General features: G+C 37.5%; 1 protein-coding gene across 2 annotated transcripts in view; it reads left to right on the top strand.

Annotated features, from left to right (window-relative positions):
- Window positions 1-12,588, top strand: part of mylk3 (myosin light chain kinase 3) — a 33,919-nt gene that overhangs the window by 1,733 nt on the left and 19,598 nt on the right. The window contains exons 1-4 of one of the 2 annotated variants that reach the window (XM_084109549.1): window positions 5,298-6,141; window positions 7,763-7,856; window positions 8,014-8,353; window positions 9,367-9,842. In XM_084109549.1, the coding sequence (XP_083965675.1) occupies window positions 5,587-6,141; window positions 7,763-7,856; window positions 8,014-8,353; window positions 9,367-9,842 (1,465 nt within the window). In that variant the 5' untranslated portion in view covers window positions 5,298-5,586. Of the gene's footprint in view, window positions 1-5,297; window positions 6,142-7,762; window positions 7,857-8,013; window positions 8,354-9,366; window positions 9,843-12,588 lie in introns of those variants that run through there. The other variant, XM_084109550.1, reaches the window with a different exon arrangement.

The raw sequence follows: 12,588 nt of genomic DNA, 5'->3' as shown, positions 1-12,588 counted from the left end.
ATTCCTATGGCTGTCCTGACCCTGGCCTCCAGCTCTATTACATAATAAGGTTATACTATATTGTGAGTATTGTGTTTTGGCAGTCGAACACAGCAGAAAGCCATGTTCTCACTGAAGGATTCAGACAAAAAGTTCTTGGCTTACACATTTAGAATTGGCATTAGAAACAGCACATCCAGACAGGGCCACATTAAGACCTCACTGGGCCCCGGGGCTACGAGTTACTGCATCACTTTAGGTCACCAACTACAGAATTTTTTATGTCAATATCACTTGCTAATAGTGGATATAGGGGTGGATAATGAGCAAAATGTTGTCATTATAGGAGTAATTTTATCTTACAATAATGATGAGGAACTCTTTTCAAAAACGCAATAAATCCATTTCAATAGTTTTCAGGAAAATGTAATTTTTTTACCTAGACCCACACATTTTGTGAATATTCAATTTATCCTGTTAAAAAGTTGTTGTTTTTTTGTTTGTTTTTTTGGCTCAGTCTGAACATGTTGAACACTGATCATTAAATCAAACAACAATATTGTTGATGATGAATTTAAAGTTTTTTTTTGTTTGTTTTTTTTAAAATGCTTTAAATCCATCCATTTGTTTCCCCAAAACGTTATAAATCCATACATTTTTTCAAAAAATTGATGGTTTGTCTTTTTAAAAAAGTCTTTTGTCTTTTATTTTTCGTTTTCGCATTTATGAGGGAAAAAAACAATGTTAGGCTACGTGACAGTTCTCCATTACAGAAGCGGTAGCCTACTAAAAGACTTTAAAACTTTCACAGAAGCCTTTCTTTAAATCGACTTTCGTTTTGTATTAATTGTATCTTAATTTTAATACATTTTCCATTAACCAATTTCCTGGATTTAATAGCCTAAATAAAAAGTAGGCTAAATATAGCCTATATAATCAAGCCGGCGCCTGAACTGGAGCTTAAGATCATCCCGAAACTCAGCGTATAAAAGGTAGCCTACTCGCCTCACAGACCTAATTTTTTTTTAAATATATCTATTATCTACAGAAAGCTGGAAATCTTTACTTTTAAACGGAACCATTCAAAACAAAATAAAACTATGTAATCGAAATGTGCATTTCTCTCCGGCCCAGCACATTCACTAGGCTACTTAAGATCGCGAGTCAGTAGCCTATCGTCAACTTCATCTTTGCAATAAACAATTAAAATGTCTCATTGCAATATTTTACATATTCATAATCATTACTTGCTGGTTCTTTGTGACAGCTTTTAGGTGCCGTTTATGAACGCGTCACTACTGCATCAGCAGCGAAAACACTGCGTGAGTAAGATGTGTGGTGTGACTCGTGAGTAACTAAAGGAGGGTCAATTGCAAACGGTCAATTAATAATATTGATAATGATACCATGATAATGCATGTAATTTACGGCAAAGCGCCACCAAGTAACAGGGCTGATTTATGTGGGGCGTGGTAAGGCTTTGGCAATCAGCATTACCGATGGCTAGTCAATATGCTCCACAGCCAATCATGGGCCCCCTCCTTGCTCGGGCCCCGGGGCTTTAGCCCTGCCTAGCCCTATGGTTAATACGGCCCTGCATCCAGAGAGTTCAAAGTTCCCTGCCAGAAGCCCCTTCTATCTTATACATTTGGTAGACAAGCGACTCACATTCAAGTGACTCACATCTTACTGTTGCCAGTAAGTTACTGTAATTAAGATTTACAGTACATTACTGTTTTCAGTTTTACAGTATGGTACTGTAATTGTGTAATACAGTGCATTACTGTAAAAACGAAGCTAATCAGTACACTACTGTAACTGTAATTATTTTTTATTTGTACTAAATTAGATTTCATAATTTTGATTATATATGGTAATTGATTTTATTTTTATCCTACATAAATACTACTAACATACAAACCAATTAGACAAAGTTATTACAAAATACCATTTTTTTTATTTAAAACATTTCATATATATCACAAAATATACAGTCTGCCAATGCTGGAAATGATGTGTGAAATTTTTACACATTAATGGGTGAGTTTAGGGACAACGTTTTTTGTGTTAATTTTAACTCATTCATTGTGTTAATGATTTTAACAAAGTAAATATGTCAGAAAGGTTAGCACAAAGATGTGTAAACGTGTTAAATTAACACATTATGTGATATCCTTCACTGCACACATTGTTAAAATCATACATAAAATCATAAACAAAACGTTAGCATTTGACAAAATGAATGTAGAGTCACTGGTTGTTTAGCTTATACAAGTATTATAATGAAATATCAACCATTACATTCATAAAACTGCACAATATAAATACATTTTTAAGCAGTCAAAAAGGAAATGTCCAACACAGGACAACACAGTTCTTTTCACAATACATGACACATAACCCCACCTTCAAAATAATTTCACTTATTTACAAAAATGTGTTGGATTCATGTACACTGGTGGCCAAAAGAAGTATTTAAGTGTCTTAATGTTTTTGAAGTCTATTTGATTCTCAAGAAACATTTCTTATTATTATCAATGTCTGACTGACTAGTACTACCCCTCAGTCTACTTCTACTTCTACGAGTAAAAATCATCATCAAAATAATCTTTAAAAAGTCAACACAATGTTTTTGTCCACCTTTGCGAATAAATGAACTTCTCCAAAGATTGGTTCCTGTTCAGAACTTGACTGACAGCATCAGAATGTTCCCTGATCTGTGTGCGTGTCCACAAACACAAATGTACTCAGTCCTTCAGAGGAGAGCCTGGTTCCAACACTATATACTGTAAGAGAGAGAGAGAGAGAGAGAGAGAGAGAGAGAGAAATAAATATTAGTGTCAAAATATTTTTAACCTCCTTTTTTTACATTTTTATTATGTTTACAATAACTTAAGAATATATATTTGTAAACAGCTTTGGCAATAGCATATTCAAACATTTCAACTGAACTAAATTAAATTATTCCAGATTAAATTTTAATACTTACAAATCCTAAATTCTGTCCAAAAATGCTAAGATCCATAGAGAGAAAGACTGACATCGATCGATGATTTAGCCCATTTCAGCTTGTCTGCAGTGAAGGGGTCCCTGTCTGAGACAAATATACATTAAGACACATGCAAGAAATCACTGAGTGATGACCGTTCTCCTTCCTACAGTAGTTAACCCACCTGTGCGCTGATGTTAGGACCTTCCTGGTCAGGTGGGACTGCAATGGTAGAGAGTCTTCTGCCTAATAAAATATCAAAATAATGTAAAATTATAAACTTAAATTGTTTAGAATGCTAGATTTGGTATGAATGAATTAGTGAGAGTTTTAGTGCAGTGCTTACCTGAATACATTTAATCTGGTGAGACTGAACATAGAAAATGGTCCATCTTCTGATTGGTTCATTTGCTGTGTAATAAATATAAAGTTAGACATGATGCAAAGGTCACTTATTTGATATAAAGTTAGCCAATTTTATAGAGATTTTATAAGATATTGTATGCTACCTAGTCTGCACCAGTGGCTCCAAAGCACTTATCACATATTGCTAATCATTTCAGCAAACTTGTCAAAATATATCACAAATGGCCTAACTTTAATTTATCAATCTTATTCAATCTTGCTAGATGTCACTGGCGCGAATTGGCGCTTTGTTGCAGTTGCCTTTAAACACATACAAAAATGGAAGTAAATATTAAATTCCATTAAAAAAAACTATAATATGTTATAGTTTGCAAACTAATGCTAAAACTAGAAAGGTGGCAGCTAGCCAAATAAAACTTAACGTTAGCTAACATAACGTTACAATGTTATTTTCTCATCAGTAGGCCAACATTATCTACAACCAAAACAGAATTTCACATAGTTAATTTATTGTTAATGTAAACTAAGCGTTGCTCGTTGGCGTATTTTAACTCGACAACAAAGTCTGTCAAATGAAACGTTAGCGCAGTTTACTGTGGTAAAGTTCGTTACCGCCATGTTGACGAGTAACTTATAACAGGTTAAACTGGGCACATTCCTGTCAACACACACAGCATGTTTTTTTACCTTGCTTGCTGGTCTCTCTCTCGGTGAAGTGAATTCCGTCTCTTCCCCGGGCCAGACAGTCCCAGTGATATTACACTGGATGCTCCGGCGAGACACGACAAATCCCAGACAGTGTAGTGATGCGCCGTTATATGTCTGACGTACGGACGGTAACGTTACTCCGAGTCCAAGCGCTCGCGCTATTTCTGGCAAGGGACAAACAGGTTTACATTTTGCATTAATGGTCCGGCCCGGTCGCTTCAATGTGTCCAATATAGACAGCCTCTGACTGTTATAGCGTTGTAGACACGCGGTGTAAGGCAAACATTAAAGGAAATAAAAAGCACGATGGAATGGTGCCAGCCAGAGAGGCCGTTACGTCAAATACAGTAGTATACAGCAAATTTAAAAAATACAGTAAGTCTCTGTATGTGGTGTTAGACGTAACAGAAAATTCCCATGATGCAATGGGAATCACAGTTATTTACTGTAAAGAGAAATAGCAGTATAATACTGGGGGATTTAAAGTAAATAACTGTAGAAATTACAGAAAAGTCTAACAGTGTAGGCTAATTAATTAATTAATATAACTTATAAATCTAGCTTATTGCTAATCATGTTAATTCACAATTCATTAGCTAGTGTTGATTTATACAACTTTTAGTGTAATGTATAAATATAAATGAATGTTAACAGATTAACAAACAATAAAATAAAAATCTTGATTGTTAGTTTATGGCTGTTAACTAATTGTAAATAAATTATATTAAAAAAAAATTGCATGCACGCACTGATTGATGAACTTTGTCTTTAAATGATTTTATTTGTGTTCATGTCATGATTATGTTTGTTTTGTTATGTTTATCGTTTGTTGTAGCCTAATGATTCAGTATTAACCATGGTTTCATTCCAGATGAGGTGAGAGAGAGGCAGTTGTAGCATATCATTAATCCTCATACCCATGTCCACAGAGGTTTATTTTTACTTAAAATGTCAACCAATGTCACGTCACGTTCCAATGACGAGGGTGTTATAGGTGATATATAGTTGTGATAGGGTGGATCCAATGGTTGAATCTCAAAGGAAAATGGATGCTACTGTGTAGCAATGAATTAATAAGAAAACGTGATAAGAAAATGAAAGAGGGAGATTTCATCTTTCTTTTCTCTACCTAATGACTGGCCATTTACAGAGGTCATTCCTTGCGTGCCCACCTGTCAGCAGCATCTGCTGAGGAGAATTTAAATGTTTTGGTGACGTCAAGAGAGCGCTGGAACTTTGGCAATCACCAAGGCCCACTATAGGTCATATAAAAGGCCTGTGGAGAGAGAGAGAGAGAGAGAGAGAGAGAGAGAGAGAGAAGGGGACGCAAAATAGAAGTGGAGAGATAAGATACCCAATGGAGGTGTTTATTTAAGTGGTGTCATGTCTCTGGCACGTACCAACAACAGGGTTGTCTGAGCTGTCTGTTTTGTGAGAGGCACACAATACCTTAGACAAGAGTAGAGACCAACGGGGGAACTGATCAGTGGGGCTTCTTCTATTTCTGCATTTTTCTCATTGCACTGAGTGTGACTGGGGCAGCCATGAGTAAACAGACTCTGGCCACTTGTATTGCCAAGATGTATGAAGGCAACAGGTTGGAGAACTCTGGAACTCCATCTGGGACAGTCAAGAAGCCGAGTCCAACTCTGATAGGTAGTCTGAGCAATGTGGAGGTCAAGTTAAACAACCTGGAGGGGAAGGTGGAACAGATTGAACTTACCCAGACAGAGGTGCTTCACAAGCTGAGCTTATTGTGTCAAGGGATGGAAGCACTAGAAAGGAGCCTTTTGCAGCACAAGCAGGGTGCTCAGGAATCAAACGGGATCAAAAATGGCCAGCGAGAGAGCAACAAGCTCCCTTTGCTGACTGAGGTCAGATCACTTTGTGGGGAAACTGTGGATCTGCTTCATAATCTCAAGCAGGAGAGTCAGCAGCAGAGAAAAAAGATTGAATGTATGGAAAGTTCTTTGTCCACTCTGGAGAAAGTAATAGGGTATGTGGGAGATGCTTTCCGTAACTCAAAAATAGTGGAGTTCATCCTCAATGGAGTGGTGCCATGGAGAAGACAAGGCCTTCTGGACACTGTAGAGGAAGAGGTCAGTAAGATCCTGGTCATCCAAGATCTCTGCAGCAAAAAGATAAACAGAAAAATACAGAGGTTATCTGATATCCAGTATAACAGGAGATACTGTAGAATGAGGTTAAATCTGAGCTGTTTATTTTCCAAATTGTTTACAACAGATGGAGCTGTCGCTGAAAATGAGGACAAATTCAAATCAGCCTGCAATGTTAAATAATATCTAATGTGCAAGATATTGATTGTTGGATTGATGAAAAGAGCATAGTAAAGACTGAACATGCTGTATAGACCTCAATTTGTTCTAAGATTAGATCCTTTATGTATCATTAGAATGTACATTATGCATGTTATCATTTCATTTAGTTGCATTACACAGCATTTCAGTGTGTAGCTGCACTGTAGAAAAAAAAAAGTTACTGCCTTATTTTTAATAATATGTTTAAGTTATTTTAACTTAAATTACATTAAACTGAAAAAAATTAGTTGAATATTGTATAACTTATAAAAAAAAGTTTTTGATGAGTTAAAGCAATGTAAAAATATATGTTGTCATAACGTATGTATCATATAATTTTTACAGTGTGTCAGGTGGTCTTTACAGATCAAATATAATTAAATATAATTTAGAGTTGCATGACAAAGATAGAAATACCCCATAGTTCACACTAATGCATTTACAATGGTCAACAAAGAAATCCCATTTTCTTTCATAGATAGAAAGAAAAAAGGGAAATGTCCCTGCAGTTGTATCCACCATTTACTCTGTTGGCTGATCTATTCTTGCTAGCAAGCATGTTAAGTTTACAGCCAATCTAACCTTTTACCAAGGTTGCTATTTTATCTATGATGAGGCTGAACGGGCCTCGTGTTTCAAATTCCTAGACTGGATGTGTGACTGAGCTGATGGTGACTGACTATAACCCAGTTTTGCAATAGCAAAACCACAGTTTAAAACCAAACCTTTATCATACGTAGGCTACTTTAAGAACAGTGTAAATGTGAATTTATCTCAGAACAGCTTGTCAGATGACATATTCCATTTCTTTTTATCTGGAGTGGTTGTACGTAGACATATGCCTATATTGTTAATTAAGGACTGCATCTCTTTTAAAAATAAGTGAAAGTGCTTTTGTATCCAAGTAAAATTACAATAGTTGGCTTAGGCTCGAAAATGGAACCCTTCCACACTGTGTATAATAAGCAGATCTGTTGTCAAACAGTGTAATTATACCAAGCACTTAATGCAGCAAATGCCAAAAAGCACAAAATGGAATGTTTTGTGACAAATGCCCTCTGAGTCGTGCGGCGAACATGAAGCTGCATAAGTGCCATTCTGTAAACAGGTTGTCTGTTATAATACTGCTCCACCATAATCAGCATCATCATGTTTTCTTAGAATTCAAACACCCACATAATGTTTAAAGATCTAATGATGTAATTACTCATTGAAATATCTTAACTTTGCCAAATTAAATCCATAAAAACATCCAATGCAATGTTTGAGGGAATATTTAATTGGCTCTCTAAGTTCTGTTCTGTTAATATGTTATTACAAAACGTTCACTTCTGTTGTTCAAAAAGTTCAAATCTATCAATACTGCATAAAACAACAACAAAAGTATTTTTTTTTTTCACAGAAAAACAAACCAGATGGCAACAGCTTTAAACCAGATGACAGTTACCGCCACCAGAGCACACAGACTTCGGAGGAGTTTAAAGAAGTGATTACAGGTATGAATAAAATATATTTTCAGCAGATTATGGACTAGAAATGTGTATTATTAAGAGACAGCTTGTGAGAAGTGATATGTCAGAGTCTTTTCCTGCATGCTTTTCAATGTACGGTTCTTCAAACCATGTTTTAGCCTGACTCTGTGATTATCCACAGCTAAGCCTGAGCTGCAGAAGCCAGAGGTCACTGTTCCCACTGATCCCAGCAGCCTACCTTCTCCTGAAGCCCTTAGAGGAGCAAGTGAACCTCTGATACCTGTTAGTACAGGAGAAAGCTCCAAAGACTTACGAAAGGCCAAGGAAGTCACCGTGAAGAGCAGAGCACCTGCGCAGGTCCAGACATTTGGTCCTGAAGTCCAGCTGGAGGCTGAGGATATTGACGTATATTGTGTACCCAAGCAAGAGACAGATAGCTCAACCGCCACACAAGCTAATGCTGAATGTGTCACTGTGACAACAACTAAAGTGGAAAAAGATTTGTCTCTTCAGCAAGAGAGGTGACAAATTACAAATTGCTGCCATTTAAGCTAATTTTAAAAGGGATTTTGTCAATGATATGTTGGTTTTTCTAAGACTGTAGAAGAAAAGTGTCAAAAATGACTATAGGCAGAAAGGGAAACGGGTTATAACGGAAGACCGAACATTGTCATTGGCCACCTTTGGAGATAATTACATAGCAGCTGATGCCAGTGAGGACGCCACTAATACTCTAATAGACTATTATACTTTTCTCCAGCAGATAAGAACTACAGTATATAGAAGATTAGAGATTAGACACCTCACATATACAGAGTATTGTAATTAACCCTGCTAATGTGGCCAGAACAATAGTCAAAGAGGTTGCAATATAAAATAATACTTTTGTATTATATTTTTGAAAAATATAACATTTGAGAATATTACTAAATAACATCTCTGAACAGACCAGAAAATAAATATCACATCTAGAACAGCTCCTTCCTAAATCCAATAAGGCACAATCATACAGCCATGCCTTTCTCCTCTGTCGTGAGAGTTTTACAAGGCAGAGTGCTGATAATGCACCTGCAAGTGCTCTGTATTTTTAATGTGTTAGTTGCATGTTTTGTACTGAGGCACAAAAGACCCTCTGCCTGAAATAATAGGATGTTGTGCATGCTGGAAAGTATAATTCATTAGACTAATGGCCAAGGTCTTGAGATTACACAATGCAGTGGTGACTGAATGCATGCTGCCAGCCTGCCAGGCATTATGAGTTTTAGGCCATTTATTTTTATACAAAACATTCCAGTTAAGGACCTTGTTGTGTTATTGGGTTTGTTGGGCTGTTGTTCGTAGTAGCCTCTCACATGCAGCCACATAATATTTCATAGACAACACACTTATTATTAAAAGGACACCTACATGCCTACTATGCTGCATTTGCTGATTCCCATTACATATTTTTAACTGATTACATATATCAAGGTCTCACATACATGGTTATACCTTTGAAAAATGAACAAATGGTTGTTCTTTTGATTATTCACAGGGCTCATGAACAGGCAGATGTTTCACAGGATGGCGATGAGGCTTCACTCGAGTCGATAGGAACTCCCACACTGTTTGGACAACAAGTGGAGCCGAAGGTTGAGGTTCCTCATAAACAGACAGAGGTTTCACAGGTTGGTGACAAGGCCCTTTTGAAACAACAGCTGGAGAAGAAGGTGGATGTTCCTTGCAAACCTCAACTCTGCACCAAAGAGCCTGTCAACAAGGATGCAGAGGTTAAGTCACAACATAAAGACACAATAGAGATGGTAGCACCTATGCCAAAACATGATGAGAGAAAGACAGGATCTGAACCAGCTATCAAGAAAAATGAAAATAAAACTGCTGAGAAGATTTTGGAGTCTGACCCAATAAAGAACTGTGCAGCACCTAGTCCACAAAACACAACCTTTGTTGATGAAGAAAAAGCAAAATCAGCACCTCTGAGAAAAGCAGAGACACAGCTACTGATCATCGGTGAGTGATTCATCCCTTGAAGTGAAACTGTGTTGATATGCACTCTCTAATAGCTAAGGATGGAAATCTTGAAGTAAATATTTATGATTCCGGATCCTTAAAGTCACCATGAAATCAAAATTGAAAAAAAAATTTTTTATAAATAATTTCCATGCACATCAATATTTTTTTAAAATTCACATGCCCTCGTAATGTTTAATCAGCAACCTCTCTTCTATGATGACGTGTTCACTGCCGTGAGGTTGTCACGACCTGTCACTCATGTAGCTCGACTATAGCCTACACAAAAACCTGATTAAAACTGATTATAACTGCGCATGTAAACGTACTTATTCCTTTAGGCCATTAGGCTAACAACACAATCACAAATCAAACAGTGTTTCAGTCTCTGCGCGTCTCCATCTCTCAGAAAACAAACCAGCTCTCTATCAAGAGTGATAGCCTATAGAGCTGGTAAGTCCCGCCCCTTCCGCTAACCCCACTGGACCTCTAGGTTGAAAAATCGTCAATGCAAGTGAATGTGAGAAAATAATTATTTTCTGGTCTCGTTTGAATTTTGCCATGAATGTGAACATATGTTGTCTGTGAATTTTTAATATAATTTTTCGTGTGAAGAATGCTACAATTTAGCGGGTAGAAGTTTGATACGGTTAGACTTTGTGTGAGAGCACTTTGTGGACTACAACTAGTTTTTACATCAGACGGGAATCTGAAGAAAGAACAGCCCATTTGGTTTGAATGGTGACATTTGGGTACAAAACACACAGGCATCTCGATCTGTCTCCATAGATTATCGCAGCATTAGCACCGTGATTTGACAAGTGGAGGGAAAATGTGTTATGGGGTGACGTCACATAGGCGACATGTAGTCTTTCTCGTTATGTCTTTTCCACAACTGCCAAAGAATCATACAATATACTGTCAAACTCGTAACATGAAAAATTAACAGACAACATATGTTCATATTCATGGCACAATTCAAACGGGATCAGAAAATAATTATTTTCTCACATTCACTTGCATTGACGATTTTTCAACCTAGAGGTCCACTTGGGGTTTTACGGATGGGCGGGACTTACCAGCTCTATAGGGAATGTGAAGGTACGTCACGCAGTGTTGCATTATGGGACGTGGGCGCCATGTTTACAGGCACAATCTCTGTTTACCTTTTCGCCGGTGTGGTGAACAAATGAGTCCTATCAGAGAATGTCTAATAAGGCGAGAACTTCCACTCTCAGTAAACTTCCGGCTTCTGAACTGGTTGCAGTTCCACTCTGGTTCCATATGAGGGCGCTCACAGGACGAGTGCAGAATGAATGGAGGTCTATGGAGCTATACCCCTCAAAATCCACTTTTCTCAGGATATAATTTTATGCCTAGTAATTTGAATGTTGTTTTCAAAAGGAGATGCAAAAAAATTACACATTGCTGGGTGTTAGATTTTTTAGAGTCACTTATTTGCTTTAAAAATCTTTTAAATTGTCAATGACGTCATACACATCGTACGACAAGAGATACTGCTTACGGCAATCCTTCAGTCACTTTGGTGCTTTTGCGCTCTGCACTTTCTTTTCTCTCGAGAAATAGGACAACCCTTTGCCCACTATTAGAACAATTTATCATTGCACACCTGCGAGGCATTTTTCTCCTTTTTCAATTTGTATTGATATTTAGCACTATTGAGCGGGACATTGGTTGTTGTTGTTTTTTTTAAGGTGGCAATACTATACCATACCATATGTATCCTGTATTTCCTAGCACAAGAATAACACAACAAGTACTCAAATTCAGTTTATTTTCATACTTAGTACATACATAACCATAGGCAGATAAAAGTGCCAGCAACCAAAAAAAAAAGTTGCTGCGTTGAAAAAAAAAACTTGGTCGAAAAAGTCCGCCTTAACATTCTGGTCCCGCTTCGGATGCCACGATGCCATCAAGTGGTATGTCTGGTCGTAATCAGTCCTTCACTGACCAATCAGCGTTCATTAGCAGAATGCTAGCGTGTTTTGGGCAACAACAACTCAACCTGTAAGAAATCGAAAGGACATAAGTACCCGTTCATTCAACTTTCGACCTATAACCCATGTTGAACTTGCATAACCTACCATCAAATCTGAGATTTCTCAACGGCAATCGGGTGAAAGAGACAAATTTAGCCGTCTAGATCCATAGACTCCCATTCATTTTGCACTCATGGGCGATCACCCCCAGTGGAACTCTGGTGGAACTACAACCAAAATGCGGTACAATAGGACTTGATAGAAAACGTATTCCATTGTTCAGTTTCCTCCCTGAACGATCGTGTGACCTGCTATGGCAGTTCTTGATCGAGCAGCACTGACCAACCATATCGCTGTTATTAAAATCTCGACAGAAAATCCAAACACAGCCTCCAACACACGAATTCAAATACAGCGGGTAGAGCGGGATAGGGCGCGATCCTGTAAATATGGCGGCGGACCCATGATGCAACACGGCGTGACGTCACCTTCACATTCCCTATCGGTAAGATCTTCCCTATCTACTACTTGATATGACTATTTAAATGATACACGAATGAACGAATGAATGTAATAAGCACACATGCACGATTGCAAATCAAACAGTGCATTGCCGTCTCTGCGCGTCTCCATCTCCCAGAAACCAAATTTGTAGCCCATAATCAAGTCTAAGATGCATATACATTTTCTACTAGGCTACTTTGTAGCCTATGATATGATAAGCTAGGCTACATGATATTTCT

The sequence above is a fragment of the Abramis brama genome (assembly GCF_963993115.1).
Source record: "Abramis brama genome assembly, chromosome: 3".
Lineage (NCBI taxonomy): Eukaryota > Metazoa > Chordata > Actinopteri > Cypriniformes > Leuciscidae > Abramis > Abramis brama.
The sequence above is the reverse complement of the archived record's forward strand: the minus strand, read 5'-3'. Positions and strand labels throughout refer to the sequence as shown.